The 17,726-nt window shown below is 39.4% G+C and overlaps 1 protein-coding gene across 2 annotated transcripts in view; it reads right to left on the reverse strand.

Moving 5' to 3' along the window:
* NELL2 (neural EGFL like 2) overlaps positions 1-17,726 on the reverse strand; it is a 147,338-nt gene that overhangs the window by 116,918 nt on the left and 12,694 nt on the right. For both annotated transcript variants that reach the window (XM_069851926.1, XM_069851917.1), the window contains exon 3: positions 9,357-9,507. In XM_069851926.1, coding sequence (XP_069708027.1) covers positions 9,357-9,507 — 151 coding nt within the window. The remainder of the gene's footprint in view (positions 1-9,356; positions 9,508-17,726) is intronic.

Genomic DNA, 17,726 nt, shown 5'->3' on the forward strand with positions numbered 1-17,726 from the left:
ATTTCTTCTTTCTCTCCAGCATTAACAAAGCAGTTAGAGGAAGCAATAAATTTAATAATCTGAGATAATTTACCTCCTCATGGCCAAAAAATAATTTTTGCATTGGCAAGAAGTCTAAACTAATTGAAGGTCTGTCTGGAAAAAAATGGGCAATAATGGCAAGACAGTCAACTTAATAACCTCCTTTATAACTCAAGCTTCAAGGATAAAAATAAGGTCACTCTCAACCTAAAAGAGAAGGGGAACATTATGGACCTGGACTCCTCCAGAGACTTCTAAGTGTCTCCACCCAGCTGCAGATATAATCCGGAAAAAGGCAGGCATGGTTATGTTGAAACGTTATCTCCTGGTAGAACAAGTGGCTAGCTCCTGTCTCTTCAAAGTCAGGGGCAGAACTGAAGCCAGCACACATGTAGGCAGGCAGGGAAAAATCTACCCCAGCAGGCAGCTGGTACAGAAGGTATAAAATGAACGCTCACGTTGCCACTTTTGCATGTGAGATAATGAAATCTGAGTGAAATCTTGATTTCCCAATAAAAAGACAATGCTATAAAAATTTCAGGAATTGGGAACTGGTGAGAGAGGATTCTACATTCAATGACACTATAATAAGAACAGGAATCTTCCTGCACAAAGCTGTGCAAAAATTGTGGACACTTCGGTTTTTATATTAGCTGTTATTAACAATGTTTCAAGATCCGCAGGCAATCTCTTTTGTTCTTCAGTTTGCTAGGAGAACACACACCCATATCTACCTTCTAAAGGCTTGAGCTTTGACAGAGAAAATGTGCATGAAAATGAAAAAGAAAATAGCCATTAGGAGAATAATTTATGGTTTAGTAATAATCTGTAGAGGCAGCAGCAAAACTCAATTAGAAAACCAAGGGGAATGACAATTGGAACAATACTGCCTTCAGCTTGAACTAACACCATGACACTTAGACACAGGGAAGTGAAAGTGAATAATTTTACCTTCATTTTCTACAAAATATTGTGCTTGCTAGTCCACTTTTCTAGGTTTGTTCCAACTGTCTGGACTTAAACAGCTCTGGCTCCATCTCATGAGCTTCAGAAGATGGGACAAGCCTCAGCACATACATGTGGAAATGCAAAGTGTGCCCACAGTGACACTTTCCACACCATCTGTGAGGCTGTAACACTTGAGTACATCCTTTCCAAAGTTTGGAAGAGTCTTCTAGAAAAGCTAAGCATTAGCAAATACATCTGTATTTTAAGAATACAGATTTTAAGACTATCATTTATAGTGACAAAAATGGTCTACACCCATCTATGTGCTCAGGACTACTAACCTTTTGAGAGAAAGGGTTATCTTGGTTCCTAAACCACTTACTCCAAAAGGAAACAGTAACCACATCATATAGCAATCTTTAACTAATAATCTCATTACTGAAAGGTTTCAGGGGAACCTCAACAGCTGAATCACTGGTTTCTTGTCCACACCAGACCAGCCTAGCCATCGCAGGGAGAGCATCAGCTCAAGAATTCCCCTGACGCGTCACTACTGCTTCTCTCAACAGCTCCAAGGCACACTTCTACGCTGCAAAAGGTAAACTGCTCTTGAAGTGAAAAATAAACCACAAGCAGAAAACAGTGCAACAGCAGAACCTGCTTCCCCCTTTACAAACATCCACAATCTCTGTGGCTCTTTAATCAATACAAGCCTACTTGATTTTAACCCCCACAAAACCACATATGCTTTGGGTCAAACTGATTTAACTGAGTAAACCTAAGGAGATATCATCTCCCTACTATGTCTGACATACAGAGAAGAAAATGCCAACCTGGTAAAAGGTTGTTACATCTCCAAAGATCACTCTGTGCATGCACAACCATTGCAAAGGCAACAGCCAAGGCCACTGTAGGACCAGCCACTCTGCATGGAAAACAGCCAGACAGCAATCCCTTATGTACTGACTAAGGCTGAGCCTATCTTCATAAGAAGAAGAAATTTGTCTTAAACATCCCAAAGGAACTTAAGACAAAACAGTGACACTTTCTCTGCTGTCCGATGCTAATCCATTGGAACTCCTGGATAGGAGTTGAGAGTCAGATCTGCTCAGTTAGAGCTACTACTACCCATCCTGGCAAAGGGCATGTGGTCTACACAAGTCTGTGCAGGACTTGCTCTTTGGGCTACAACAAACCAGTACAGAGGGAGACTGGAAGTAGAGATCAGGAAGAACAGCAAAGTTAGAGATTTAGGAGGTGAAACAAAGTAGTCCTAGCATAGACGGCACCTCCCTTTGAGAAAAGGGAAGTATGACCCCTCCAGCTAATGGCCAGTTTTGGTAGTTCCAAGTCTTTGATGGCTCACTTGGCATCCCTGCACAAACACACTGTAGCTGCTCACTTGTAGTCCATGCAACAAAATTCCAACTTCAATTTACAGCTTGTAGACAAATATTTTAGAAGCCAAAGGCAAGATACCACATCTGCTGCTTTGAACCTATTACAAGTTTTTTAAAACTTTTACTATTCCCATTTATAAGTATAATCTTAAAAGTTCTTCAGGGTTCTTTGATGTACACTAAGAGGAAAGAGAAAACCAATAAAGTTAAAGAGGCTAAATACTTAAGAAAAAGTTATCTCCATTATTGATAAAAGTCTTTATTTGAAGATACTTGATACAGAAGTTCTGGCTTTTTTGTTAGGCAAAACTACACAAGACAAGAAAAAGAAGAGATCCTACCCAGTAGACCGTATTCAGGGCAAGCTATGGCTACAAAAGCAGTCAGCAATTCCATGGCACAGTTTATGAAGATGTAAAAACAATTCACACCACAGCTACCACATTCAACAATGTGTTATTTGTCATCTTCTATGGTATGATGACTGGGCAGTCAGGAGTGTAAGCCTTGTTTTTCTCTTTGGAAGTAACACTTACTCTTCCGAAACATTAGCTGGGAGTTTTTACTGCTTGGAGCATCCCCTAGAACAATACGGCATCAAAGTATTCCCAGATGAATTCTAAATGACAAGTGGCACCTGCGCTACAGCTCTAAAAACCTATTCCACATCTCACTACTGCTTGGCTTTATTGGTTTTGCTCTCTAGAGCTCTGCCTAGATAAGAGATAAGTAGCAGTTTAGCCAGAGAGTGAAATAAGAGAGAGAGTCTTCACTTCTTTCAAGAAGTTGGTAACATTTAGTGCAAGAATACAGTGAGCAGGAAGCCCATCAATTCAGTTTGCCCCTTTCTTTTACTGAATACAGTTCTAGAGCCAGACAGGAACATTCTGACACAGAATATTTTTGTTCCAAAATGCTGATCCATTCATTAAAATCAAATCTGTTGATAGAAAACCACTCCCAGAGCAAGGCTTGTGGGGTCCAGGATGAAATGCTTCTAAAAATGAGAGAGAGCAAATCTAAGCCTCTGAAAGGCCTTCTAAAATACTCTCTAATGCTGCAGTTATTACCTATTTGAAAGGAGAGTGAAGAAAGGTTGAAATCGTAAAAAGGGTATTTCCCATGTGGAAACAGAGCACACAAACAAAGCAAAAAAGTCTCAGGTCAACTTCACAAGGCTCTCATACAGAATTCAATCAAAAAGATTAAGTTAGGTACAAGAGCAACTTAAATTCAGAAAGCTGACTCAAGTCCTATGCCTTACAAAGCCAGCAAGGCCAATTCCCTGGCACTGAAGACATACTATGAGAGGTGCTCCACTACAACGCACATCCATATGGTGCTCTCTTCCACCTCTCCCCTGAAACGGAGAGAGTTTTTCCACACTGCCTGTTGGGAACAGCCCCTGGCCAATGCTTCTCCACAGACTGTGTCCTGGCATCATCTACAAGGGTGCTAATTGCAGGGGACAAAAAGCAGGCCTAGGAAGATGCTAGCAATTATGCAAGACAGACAACAGGCCAGTGCTCCAGCCTGGGCGCTGCTTCCTTTACTAGCATTGCCCAGACCAAGCACTGCCAACAAAGCTTTTTATTGCATCAACCAGGTAAAAAAAGAATGACACTTCTCAGGACACTTGTCTCAGATGGAAAAGTACCAAGTTCAAAAGTACCCAACAGTGCGAGGAAAATGCCTCTGAAATATCCCAGCCAGCAAGCTACTGATCATTCTGGCATTTACATCTCTTCTGCTGCTTATTTTCTCCTACCACCAAAAAGGTCAATTATTTCAGCATGACAACTGCTCATCAGGCTGGATAGCTATGGAGGACAGCCAGAGAGGAGGAAGGTACATTCCTGATGTCCACAGGAGACTGAGCCCCACGCTGGGTCATGCAGCAAGGAAAACCTCTTATCAGGATATTCATGGAACAGCCAGACAACAGATGACTGGAAGGGCAGAGAGACATCATGTCTGTACCCATCTCAAAATAAAGCATGTGGGAGAAAAATAGATGTCAATAAGATGATTTTTTTTATCAGCATCTTGCACCACCACCGCCCCCCCACATCTGGCTTCCATGGGGCTGCTGTGATCTGAAAGACTTCACTGGATTTGAAGCCAAGAACTTCCCTGTCACCCCAGAGATGTCTATACTCAACTCCCAGACTTTGAACTCAGCTATACCCCTAAATGAGGGTAATGAAATTTTGCCTTCTCCACCTGCAGTGCCCACATAACTTCTGCTGAGCTTAGCACTGCAATCCAAGAGCCCCTGGTCATCACAGGAGCAAGATATCCCAGACCCTCTAACGTTACTGCTGATGACAGGGCAAGGCTCCCAGTCAGCTTTTTCCACAGTGTTTGCATGAGCTCAATAGAAGCCGGAAGCAGGAGCTGAGGTTCCATCAAGCTCTCCCCAAAGCACTCTGAGAAGATCTATTCTCTCAAAAGGTGCTGTCTTGGCATTGCAAAACATCAGACCTGGTGTTACAGCATATTGTCGTACCATACCTGTTCAACCTGTGAATACAAAACCAAACTCCCAAACCAGGAAACTTTTTGAAACAATTCTTGCCTTTGAGCAATCTCTCTCAGTAACCCCATTTATCAATATATTTATTCCCTTTCTGTTCCCACTATAACACAGCTCCACTAACATCAATCTTGCCTATCTGAAGCATCCTTTTCTACTAAAAATCAAGGAGGAAAGAAACTTCCCCAGATAAAACAGTGTAAAGACAAATGGCATAAACCATCCTTCTCACTCCCTTTCTTGACAAAGTTTCTCCATAGAGAGCAAGAGGACTGCGAATACAATAAACAACCTTCTTATATATTACTAAAAGCAAAAGCCAGTTTCAACCTAACTCTTCCCATTTCCTACCCTGACAGAATATAAGTTTCTTTACTTAATAGAAACCCTTTCAAACAACAGTAGAAGAACAACGATATCTGTCAAAATTCATTTCAACTATTTCAGTGGTGGTTTTCAGTGTCATAGGCAAGGACAAATTTTTTGTCTCATACTCAACTAGGTCTGTCATTAGATGCAACTCAAACTCAGGGCTTATGAGTATTTTGTGACAAGTTCTCAACCAAATCACCCCAGATTAGTTGGCACTGTGATGATTTACAGTGGAAGACAGGCTAACTGACTTAAGAGTTACAGGAAGGGGGTTTTCAGGTGATTGCATTACAATAATTAACATCCCATAGGCACTCATTTTTGTCATGAAGTGTAAACTAAACTGAAGCAAAAGAATCTAGGAAATGGTAACACATCTATCAAGTCAATAATACCCCTTATAACCAACACTTAAAGAAGCAGGTCATTCCCAATGTTATAAAGACATTAAAATGAGTATAACAATAAGAAACAAAAATATACAAATATTTCCATCCAACCACATACTGGGGGATAAAAGTTAATCCCCCAAGCCAACAGAAACAAGGAGCAGGCAGTGGCTGTATAGAGAATCCTTTATCTCTGTCTTCTCACAAACTAGAAAAACAGTTTATGGATGCAAAATAAATATTTTACACTTCTGATGAAACATGCAAACTGCATCAAAAGAAGAGGCAGCTGACACCAGAGGATATTTAAATTGCTAGAGGAAGTCAATTCAAACCAACTGATTGTTATGAAAAAAATTTACAACTGTTTGTAATTGTCAGCATAGTAAGAAACCGCAACTAAGATTTACTACCAAAAAATAAAACACAAAACATTACATCCTTCCACTCTTCCAGCAAAGAGCAGCATGGAGTGGTTTAAAAGGCAGAAATAAGCTACTACTTCTTTTGGCACAGCGAACAGCCACATACAGCTTTAATGCAAGTGAATCCCATGTTCTTATCTAACATTTACTCTGCAACTTATTGACCAAGGGGAGAGCACCTCTCAAAACCAATATAAGTCTACAGTACTGGTTTAAGTAGTGAATTTTGAAAGTTCTTCTCTGTGCAATGTGCTTGCAGCAGATCTTGTGGTATTCAAGAGACTTCATACTGCAGTCCAGAAATACACTCATACATCAAGAGCAGGGAACATACAGTTCCATCACTATTTTAGTACAGTGGTCAAATGATAGAATAAAATTCACACATCAGGAGTTCATCTATTGGAACTTATCTTGTATGTCTAAATCTGTAAGAGAAACTGCCACAGAATATCCTCCTAGACACCAAAAGAGGCCTGAGAACTGCCATACAGCACAGCCCATTCAACAGCAGACAATCATAAGGCATCAAGAGCTGTGAAAACAAATCCTAAGTAAGGCAGAAATTGAATAAATTAGAGATACACAATTAAGTGTAGGGTATGCCTATCCATAATATTCTATGGATTTCAGTGCGCTGTTTCAGGATAGAAACAGCATTAACTGAAGGAAAGAATGCTTGGACTACCATCCACTGATTTCATCCTTTGAGGGCCCTAATACACAGTACCTCAAGAGTTATGAATTTAACATGAGTTTCAAAGCCATCTAACCATGAAGGGAGGAAAAGCTTTATTACATCACTCCACTGTTGCCAATTAAATGAAAAGATACAATGGAATAGTGAGACCTTACATACATTACAATCCCATCACAGATTAAAATCATCCCTCTGTAGATTCTTCCATCAAGAAGCAGCTGAGACAAATTCAGAGTGAAATGAGGAGGATAATACTGCTTAAACTGAAGGCTGAGAGTAATCATACAGCAATCTGTGTTTAACAGTGCTCTCACTCAGCCTTAGGGCATGACTTCATTAATATAATTCAAAATATTGACCTTGTTACTGCAAAGTATGGTTTATCTTAGGCAGGATACTCTATGTGGTCAAGGCAATGCTCTCAAGTTAAGAAAAAATGTGCAGTTTATGTCTTTCATATGCATGTTATACATTAACTTGTCCAGAAATATGCATTCAGCTGCCCGAAATTCCTCAGAACAACTACTGATGCAACAGTAACTCCCTGACACCACAAGGGTTTTCTTGAAAGTATCACTTTCAAGCTGTATCCAAAATGACCACTTCCTGAACTCTAGTCAGTGAGGGGGAAAAAAAGCTCTGTGGAAGAGTAAGAGCAAATTAGAATAGGATATTTGCAGGTACCATTTCAGATTTTTTCACATTAAGATAAGTTTTAAAAGATCTGAATACATTAAATACTGAAGAAAAGCATAATCATTATAAAAAGGGAAGACAGCTTTGATACTCAACTAGGAAAAAAATAAAGGCATTTAATAGAGCAGAAAGATGACTATCTGCATAAAACCATTTTTTAGAAGCTAATATGTGGTAGCAGCAATAGCCCAGACTCAAATGCCCACACCTCAGATTTAGATGAAGAACTTCATCTGATAGTGCAGGGACAGAATTCACCATGTGATATTTGAGGGGGAACTTTGGGAGATCAGTCCTGTCAGCTTCTTGAGACTCAGACTCAAGTAGTTGCATGACTGTATCTCTGTGGAAGTACTCATCTTTGTTTATTGAAAGGGAACCAGTAAAAAAAAAGAAAAAGAACTGAAACAACACCTATAAAATGAAACACAGAATTAGAAAACTCTGACAATCATAAATTTTAGCAAGTAAATGCAATTTAGGAAATAGCCTAATTTCAGCACCTAAAGATATTTGCAGCAAAGTCCCTAGACCTTGGCAATGAGGGGATAAGTGTTTACTCAGATTTATTTTCAAAAATGCATAAAGTATTTCCCAAGCCACCAAGTAACTGAATATACCTTTTGCCAGTTCTTAAACATTTTTGTTTTCTTGTATCTTAGAAATACTTCTACCATAGAACCATGGATTGTTATGCAACCTCTGAAAAAACAAGATATACAACATTCTTCTCTCTAAATAGGACAGACATGGATTTGACAGATGGAGCAGTCAGCAGATAAGGAATTAGCTCAATGGTTGCACTTGGAGTTGTGGTCAACTGGTTAATGGCCTCAAGCTCTGCCAGGGGAGGCTAAGGCTGGACATTAGGAAAAAGTTTTTCACAGAAAGGGTCATTGGGCACTGGCAGAGGCTGCCCAGGGAGGTGGTTGAGTCACCTTCCCTGGAGGTGTTAAAGGCACGGGTGGACGAGGTGCTAAGGGGCATGGTTTAGTGTTTGATAGGAATGGTTGGACTCTATGATCGGGTGGGTCTCTTCCAACCTAGTTATTCTATGATTCTATGAACTGCTCAATGTCCAAGTGGAGACTGGTGACAAGGCATTCCACAGGTCTCAATATTGGAACAACTTCACCTTTTCTTTTTTCTATCTGTAGTGAGACTATCAAGAAAGTATTATGGGATTGTACACAGGAAAATAGAAGACTAGAAACCTAGTACAGACCATCTGCTACTACTGCTAATGACTGCTTAAGAAGTTCATATTTTAAAACTTCTTTTTATTCTGTAATAGAACTGGTTATCGTTAATAGCCATTACTCAGATATAATATCTTATTTCTCTAGCAGTCATTATCCTACTAAAGGTATAATCCTTGATGCTCTGTGGCACCACTTTAGTTTAAGACTGACAACATTTTGAGTAAAATGCTCTACCATTCATGGGAGGTGTGAACCCATAACTGGAGGATTATTTTTTTTTTGTGTTGCTTTTCTTGAACTTCTTGCAGTAGTGGAAAACAACTGGTGAAGAGGTGGATGTACAGGTCCTGGCTTTGTGAGTCAGTGTAGCTAGGTTGACATGTCAGTTTTACACCAGTTGAGCATCTGGTACTTAGTTATTGAATGATATGAAAGAACTGGCTTTCCACGCCCTTTGTGGGTAGAGACATTTAAAGAGTAACAGCTGTTCCACTTTCCCTTGGCTGATCTGTACTTGTGTTATTTTATGAAACTGCACAATATGACTACCCAAACACTAAGTATTTGCAAATGATCTGCTACACAATTTTGCTGTAATTTATGTTTAGATATTGACTGCATAAATACAGCTACATTCCTTAACTAGTATACAGGTAGAAGTACTTACCTGTGATCTAAATGATGAATAGAGAATATAACCCCTGAATTCAAATGGGCTTGTTTTAAGGTCACCAGGATTGTGAATTCATATTTATTTCTTAACTTCTGAAAAAAGATTTCAGCTGTTTCTGGAGATGCCTTTACACTTCTTGATGTATCTAAAAAAAAACCATAACAGAAAATCACTCAGTATAAAATCTCATTTTACTTTACAACCTTAACTCAAGGAGTTTAAAAAATAAGCTACTTCTGAGGAACACAACTGAATCAGCAGGCAAAAGCAGGGACCAGTCTTTTAAACACCAGCTTTTACATTCAAGAGAGACCATTTCAATGAAAGAAAATGCATTTACCAGGACACCAAATCTATTCCAGGGGAAACTGAGGTTGTTTTGTTTTTAAGACAGGGTCATAACTCTTACTTCCTCCAGACAGTACCTTTAGTATGTCATCCAAAACATGGACTCAGTAGCAGCAAAACACAGAGCAACAACACTGGATGAGCCTAAACTGAATCATGACCCGAGCAACTTTTTCATGATTTCTACAAAAATGGCACTTAACAGCTACACAATTGATTTAAAAACAAAAAAACCACCAAAACACAAGTTGCATCTCTTAATGGACAATTTAATCAGCTTTAAATAACAGTCATAAATTAACTTAATTCACCATCTTTCACAATATAATATATTATCTCTAATTAATCACTATCTAATCTACTTGTAGACTAGGCTGCTGCCGATTCTTGCACAGGATGTCATGAACATTTGTAAGAAATTGCAAAGATTCTGCTTTTAAACCTGCCCCCCAAGACTGAAGCAATGTTTCTGCTGAATTTGCATGAAGCATGCATAGAAAATAAAAGGCCCAACCTTAAGCCCTCTCAAGAGAATTTACAAAATAAGATGTCAAACACTAGGAAAACAATTCCCAAGGTTTTCCAAAATATAGTATCATAGAAAAAAATAGCATATATATTTTAAAGCACAAAATCAATTCATTAGCTTGTATAATTAAATGTGTAAGAACTAAATCAATTGGCAAGCTTCTTGTTATTGCAATTTAACCATTCTGTCTTAGGGACACTAATTCAGGGACAACAGCAGCAGAAAGCTAACTGCAATAGAAACAACAATTTTCTTTTGGCAGCACTGGAGCTGAACTCTCAAGTAATCTTATGTTTCAGTTCAGAAAAACAAGCCTTAAGCTGTATGATAAAGATGCTACTCTATTAACAGCAAACAGTTTATTATAGCTTACAGACCAATAATAGTTTTTTTTAATACATTTAAGAAACAACAACCTGTAAAACCCTGAAGTCCTAACCAAGCTCCTGTAGTGTCACACCAGACTGAATTAGATTTTTTTTTTACCAAGGAGGATCTGAAAGAAAAATACGTTAACGCTTTTTGTGAATCTTCTTTTCTACTGTGGATTGCATAACACTTACTGTAGCACTCATCTATGGTATTTTAATGGAATTGTTAATAAATCATAAGGCAACTCAAATGCCATTACATCAAAGTGTTCATTTTCAGCCAAGAGATGCTAACAGAGTGGAACGACATAGGTTTGCATGCTGGAAGATAGTTTAACCGCATTAACAATTTCTAGCAATATAAACAATCTACACCCAAGAGACAGAGTAGAGGAAGGACACACAAGGAACATATTCTCTAATCACAATCACAGGATCCTCACACACTGCAGTTCTCAGCAGCAGCTTTCCTACCAAGATGCAGGAGAACACAGGAAAATACAAATGCAGAACCTACTTAAAAGCAGAAATAGTCTGATTCAAAGATGCAAAACACATCCTCCAACCATATTTGCTACTGTAGGAAGCTGGGTTTCTCAGCATAGAAAGCCCAACCAATACTTTCTGCTGCAGTTTCATTATCATTAGAGCATTTTGGGCCCACAAACACACTACATGTTCACACTGAAACATGCTTACATTTTACATGTTTACACCAAAACTTCATTTTATCAAGGACAGAATATCTGACAAACTATCAAACTATATCTGCACAAGTACTCAAAAGAGTGTCTGCCCTGAGGGGCAGAGCTCCCCTGCCTCAAGGGCTTGCCACCTCAGAAGCATCAGTCAGGATGAGCAGCATAACCTATTCCAAAGTGGGAGAACAAAATCCAGAGCAAGCTAAGACCACTGGAACATGGGAAATCATGCTTACATCTTAATAATTGTTACTACGTTGTAACAACACTCTTGACCTCCCACCAACCTTTCATATTTCTCTTAAGCTTGTTTGGTAGAGATATTTCACTTTGACTTCAGCAGAGAATAAGATCATAGAAACAAAGGCTATAGTATACACCACAAACACCCTATGCTTTTTCAGCCACATTAATTCAGGCTGCTTTCCCCTCACCTGAAATATTGCAGGAGTTGAGGAGGAAAGGGAAGGATGGAGGAAAAAGGGCTACAAAGTCATCATTTCTCAGCTCCTTGCCATTTATACTGGGCTGATAAAGCATGCATTCGCATGAATGCAATAGTGAAGAACCTGCACAAGTCCTTCATCTAATAACTTCTGTCTGGTCACTTCAGAGTCACTCTGATTTAGAGTGAGCACACAAGAATTTGAAGTACTAAATAGATACAATTAATTTCCATGGATGTATATTGAGTTGGACACACAATATGGTTTAATGTGGCAGCAGAAAGACAGGAGTAGGGTTGGATGAAAAAAACAGCGAGCAAGATAAAAAAAAAAAGAGACAGTCATGTCAGAATTGTGGGAAAGAACACAACTGCAGAAAATTTCCTGGTTGTCCTTGTTCTATTTCCACTATTTCCAACAGATTTCTCTCAGGTTTCCCCTCAAGACAATGAAGTGTTAGTAAGAAGAAAGATTAGAAATGCAAAACTACCACCTTGTTCCAAGAATCCAGATTTTCTCCATGCAGCTCTGAATGCTGGAAGGTGCCACACTGCCCCAGTTATCCTCTGGTTCATTTCTCTATATCATTCCCAGTTTTAAATACTATCACATTCTACCAGTGGAAATCATAAATGCTCAATGCTTGAAGTGTAAAATAGCCCACAGAGACCATGCTTACTTAACCGAAATAAAATCCACAACTTCTCAATTGGAAAGAAATATTAATTTCTATCAAATTCCTATGATATTCTCATTAGCAAAAGATGAAAAAGTATATGCACAACACCTCTAACATTATTTGTATTTTTACAAATTATAACTTCCAGTCAGTTCCAGTCACACAAATAATTATATCCCCCTCCTACATACACTTTTATTCTAACTGGAGCTATTGGGATGCAAACACTGTGGTACAGATAGCCTGTGCTTTAGGAAGTAAATCAACCCTTGCTCATTGCACAGAGCTCTCCAGAGCCCTTCTAGTCCTCATTGCTGCACTGAAAGGCAGGGGAAACAGAGCTGCCTCTATGCCCACAAGGGAGGAACCTTTTTTGAGGTCTACCCATGTCATCCCTGTGAATCATCACCCAGTCACTAGATTGGACAAGAGTTTTCCACCCTTTTATCTATAAAACCTTACCTGTGTACCCTTATAATCATTCATCACAGCCTTGGACTACCTTCTTGCTTACAAAAGTATCAACACCTGATTAGGTCATGCTGGAAGTCTATATATGTGGTTTAATATCACATTAGCTACTAGAGTATTAAATGGTCAAAGCACACAGACATTGAGTTTTGTTAACACAATAGGTCAGTTCATGCTTGTTCCAAAAAGCTACACAGCCTTTTGAATTATTACTACTCTGATGAAGCACAGCACCCTTTGCTCAGGGCAGGTACTAGGTGGATTTCTTAAAGAGACAACTGAAAAGTCCTTGATCCATTAGATCCATTATTTTCACACTAACACAACAGTGCAAATCACTCATTCCAGTTGCCTTTGAAGACTAGTGGTAGGTGCTCAATATATCACCAGCTGCACTCACTGAATACCAATTCAGGCTTGTTCTTGACATATGGCTACTAGTAATCATTTTAAGACAGAAGGAAAATACATTGCTGGAACTGGATTTCTTCCATATCTCGGAAAAGTCAAACTGGTGTATCTCATAATAATTTGTGGTTTCTCAAGTTGCATAAAAAATCCACACTAACATTTCTAACTCACAAAGGCACAAATCTTATATTAGAATGCAAAAATAAGGAAAGAACTATTAGTATGAATAAGAAATTTGTCTCTAGCTATGATACCTACATATTGAGTTTACTTTCCTAGAATACTGCATGCATTTGGTTTGACCAGACCAAGACTACTCACAAACCCATAGTATCAACAGTCCATCTTTAATTTATAGAAGAATGAAGTTGAAGGCGACAATGAATGAAACAAAAATCCAAACTCCAAATATGTCGCACTCCTTGTTCAAGTCCCAAGTTATAGCACAGAAATGCCTTGAGAAGGAATAATAATGCTCAGATGGTAACACAGGCAGTTGGCTTGAGACGCAAGTTAGCAAAAGTACTGAATATACAACAGACTGGGGGAAGAAGGTTGGAGGAACAGATGAAATCATACTCTGGTTGGCAATGGTAACTATTTATAAGGAAAACTAACAAGTGATGACCAAACTTCAGCTGCAACTTCTAGTTATGATGTGATCAGCTGGCCATAGGCAACCAAACCAAGTCTTTAATGACTTAACACTTCCAAGCAATCTGAAAACCCAGTGAAGAAAACAACTGACCATAAGACCTGCAGGAACTCAACCCTTCAGATACCAAACTCAGCAGCTGCCTCTACCCTGCACTTACAACAGCCCTCACAACTAGGACACATCCCCCTTTCAGAGACAACCTGCAGCCAGAGCTCAGCAGTAAACTGTCATGTAAGTGTTTCCTTAAAGTACCAAGTGTCAACTTTGTCATTTTAGTCATGCTCATGACAATTACTGTGCTCTAACCAAGGCAGTACTCAACAGTAGTCACTCCACAGGTCCAAAGGCACTATCACCAGTCTAAATTAGTGCTGCAAAAAGAGGTAGTTCTACCTTTTGCTCTGCCACTAGATTTTCATTCATTCTCCTCATCCCTATGGTGACAACAGAATTCATGCAAACATGAGGACTCATAATAGACAACTGATCCAGCTATAAATAGCCCAGCTCTCTCCAACCCAAAAACGTGTTGGAAGCAACCGTGAACAAGTTACTGGAGGTATGCAGGAAGACTTCCAAACACAGCACCAGTAGCATACTAAATTGCACACTGAAAACACTACATGCAAATATGGTTCAGGACAAGCCATTCATTACATGTGTTTTCCAGTCCACAATAAAAAAGAACAGTTAATAAATGGAATAACTTGTCTTAGCAAAGGATGAGCTCTTGAGTTTCTGAAATGCATCTAAAGCTAAACATATGAACTGAATTATAAAACAAACTCCTACAGAAGAGTCTTTGAAGGAGGCATTCTAATTAATTGAGTTCCAGTTTGTTTCATGTGCACATAATCAGCTTTTAATAGCAGCATCTATAAATCAATTCTGTATCTGACTGTAGGTTTGCTGAACTATCCAAATTAAATTCTAGTGGCTTGTTTGAAAAAAAGGCTGCAGGCTAAAGAGAGTCTGAAAAATATAATAAGGCTAGCCCAGTTTTGCTTCATTTTCCTGCACAAGTGGGGATCGGTTTCACAAGCATATCTTCACATCATGTCATCTCTCCACATTAAAACTTTTGGGTATTTTTCTTAACTAGGGATTTCACACAGCCTACAAAAGGCAATGATACTCGAGATTGTTTACTTTATATTGTTCTTTTATTTAAGTAACCAACAAGGGCTAAGCTGCTCCCAACACATGGGGCAGCAAGCAAAGCCAAACCAAGAGCAGAATGTTTTCAACCTTGCAAAGGTACAAAGGGCTTTTAAGTGGATCATGGTGCATTTAAATTCAGGAGTTGCATTCCTGTAATGAAAACAGAAGATAGGAAGAAATAAAACAACCTTCCTCGGGCCAAACCCCTGCTAGACATGTTATGCTTTAGATACTTCAGTGCAAAGACTGATTAGTTCCCCCCCTCTTTTTTTTTTTTAAATACACCCAACCCTTTATTTGAACTGATGCATAAGATGATTGAGCTACCTTTTCTAAACATCTGTTCATTCTCTTCTCAGATTCCCAATCATATCAGGAACAGCTACAGTTTTCCAAAGGCATATGAATCTCACTTGGTTTCTCCAAGGCTATAGGAAGGAGTTCAGCAGCAGTCTGGAAGCAGGTGTTGCAGTTCCATCTCAGGTTTAAAAGACTACAAGATACAGGGTAAACTCTGACCCTGTAGGGCTACCACTGGGGCCGTTCCCAAGGGGTGTGTATGACCTGCAGGGCCCAGCAGCACCACCCAATTCCCATGTCTGTGAACACTGGGACTACCATCTAATCGTACACCAGGGGGTCCAGACAGGTACCTCTAGACCTTGATGCACACCTAAGTGCTCCTTACAAACTGGGTACAACCTGATCTTACCAGAAGAGGAACTCATGAATATCTGGAGAAAGGACTTCATCTCCCAAGCTGAATGATCATGACTTTCTGATACCACACAAATTACCCTTGAAGTTTAGACACTGGCACAGTGACTATCAATTCTGCAAATGCTTCCCTTATTTCCATTAAAGAAAAAGCTTAGTAAACGTATGTGGAAAGAACTGCAATGGATGGGAAAGAGAAAAAGGAGGAGGGCGAACCAGACTTCAGCTGAAACTAAATAGTTTAAACAGACTGACTTGAAGCCAAATCATTAAATCAAAAAGCAAGGGGAAAAGTGTCATAGTTTGTTCTTGAAGTACTTGGGGACACTCCAATTGCCTCTGTTTTGTAGCCTTCTCTATTCTGAATGCCAGCTACAGCTTTGGTGTGTCATCCAGCCAGGACTTTCCTCCAGCAAAAACCATATGCAAAATCCCACAGGTCACAACAGAATGACACAGGAGACCAGAAGGACCCGTACCTGAACATGTACATTTGTACCCCAATTATACTGGCTGTTCATACTTATATCCTCAAAAAACATTAATCATACAGTTTCTGGCCGAAACACTGGGTCACCTACAAGCTACATACATCTGCATTTAAAGTCATTTCAGCATAATCAAGAACACAAATCCACTAAAGGACAAAGGGGAGCAGGGATAGATACTAAGAGCCTAGACATATGGCTGAATACAGTTGCAATGTTTCTGATCTAAAATTACCAAACCGTTATTAAGGACCTAACTTGCTTGTAATTGGGAGTAGTTTGTATATTTGCATAAGTAATCATTATTTCATTCAAAATGCTTTATTTGTAATATTTCCTTCTCCATGGTCAAAGTCCCCAGAGAATCTTTGCTTGGTTTGTTAAGCTTGTTTGCTTTAACTTTAAGCTAAAGGAACATGAAAAATTGTCAACTATGCAAAAGAAATTAAAATAGAATTTATTTTATAGGGGGAAAGCCTTCTACCCAATATGATGAGATAATTGAGCAGTAACAAGCCCTCAACCGTTTCTGCCAGCTCCTGCCACTGACTTAGATGATTCTTTAGGAAAGAGCTGGCAAATCCAAGGCTGTCTGGGGCAAACTACATTTATAATATATTATGCATTCACTGTAAATTGACAATAATACACTGAAATCTGTCTAGAAGCATTCTGCAAGAGACATAACACAATGCTACTTTGAGAGTGATTATCCTGGTGGCTGGGTTAAGCCTCTGAACTTACATACTGGCTGCTTCTAGAAATCAAGGACAGTGCTATCAAGTTGAACCTTTCTGTAAGGCTAAGCTTACCTTCCCACAGCCCAGGCACTGATTGCCCCTGCTGAAACAGCCTCCTTTGCATCCCTGCAAGTCTACAAAACAATTGTTCAGGTGCTAGCCACTAAAGTACAATCAAGTTCCTTCAAAAGATGTCCACACCCCAGAGACAATCCTGAGATTTGGGCTATGATATCACCTGGTGGTGCACACATACTTAACCAGACCATGCTGCATGGAATGGAGAAGGTGGATCTTTCCTTCCAGATCTGCCACCTACTACATAAGCAGAATCCCAACTGCTTCCATGAAGCTGTCAAATGAACAGTATAGCAGTTCAGCATAACGCCCTACCTAGATTACAGATCAGGGCAATGTCCTTTCAATAGTGGTGTGTCTCAATGTGTCAGCAGCACAGTTCAAACAGCCTTAGACTAAATCTTTGCGTGGTTAGGAGACAGAGGGAAATAGGTGCAGAGAGAACCAGGGGCAGACTTACACCACTATAAACGCCCATTTGAGCATCAAGACTAGATATCACACAACACAATCTCCAGTTTTATTGGCCAGAGCACAATGCTAATACATATCTTATCCTCACTTTG

Source organism: Phaenicophaeus curvirostris, chromosome 1, assembly GCF_032191515.1.
Source record: "Phaenicophaeus curvirostris isolate KB17595 chromosome 1, BPBGC_Pcur_1.0, whole genome shotgun sequence".
NCBI classification, from domain to species: domain Eukaryota; kingdom Metazoa; phylum Chordata; class Aves; order Cuculiformes; family Cuculidae; genus Phaenicophaeus; species Phaenicophaeus curvirostris.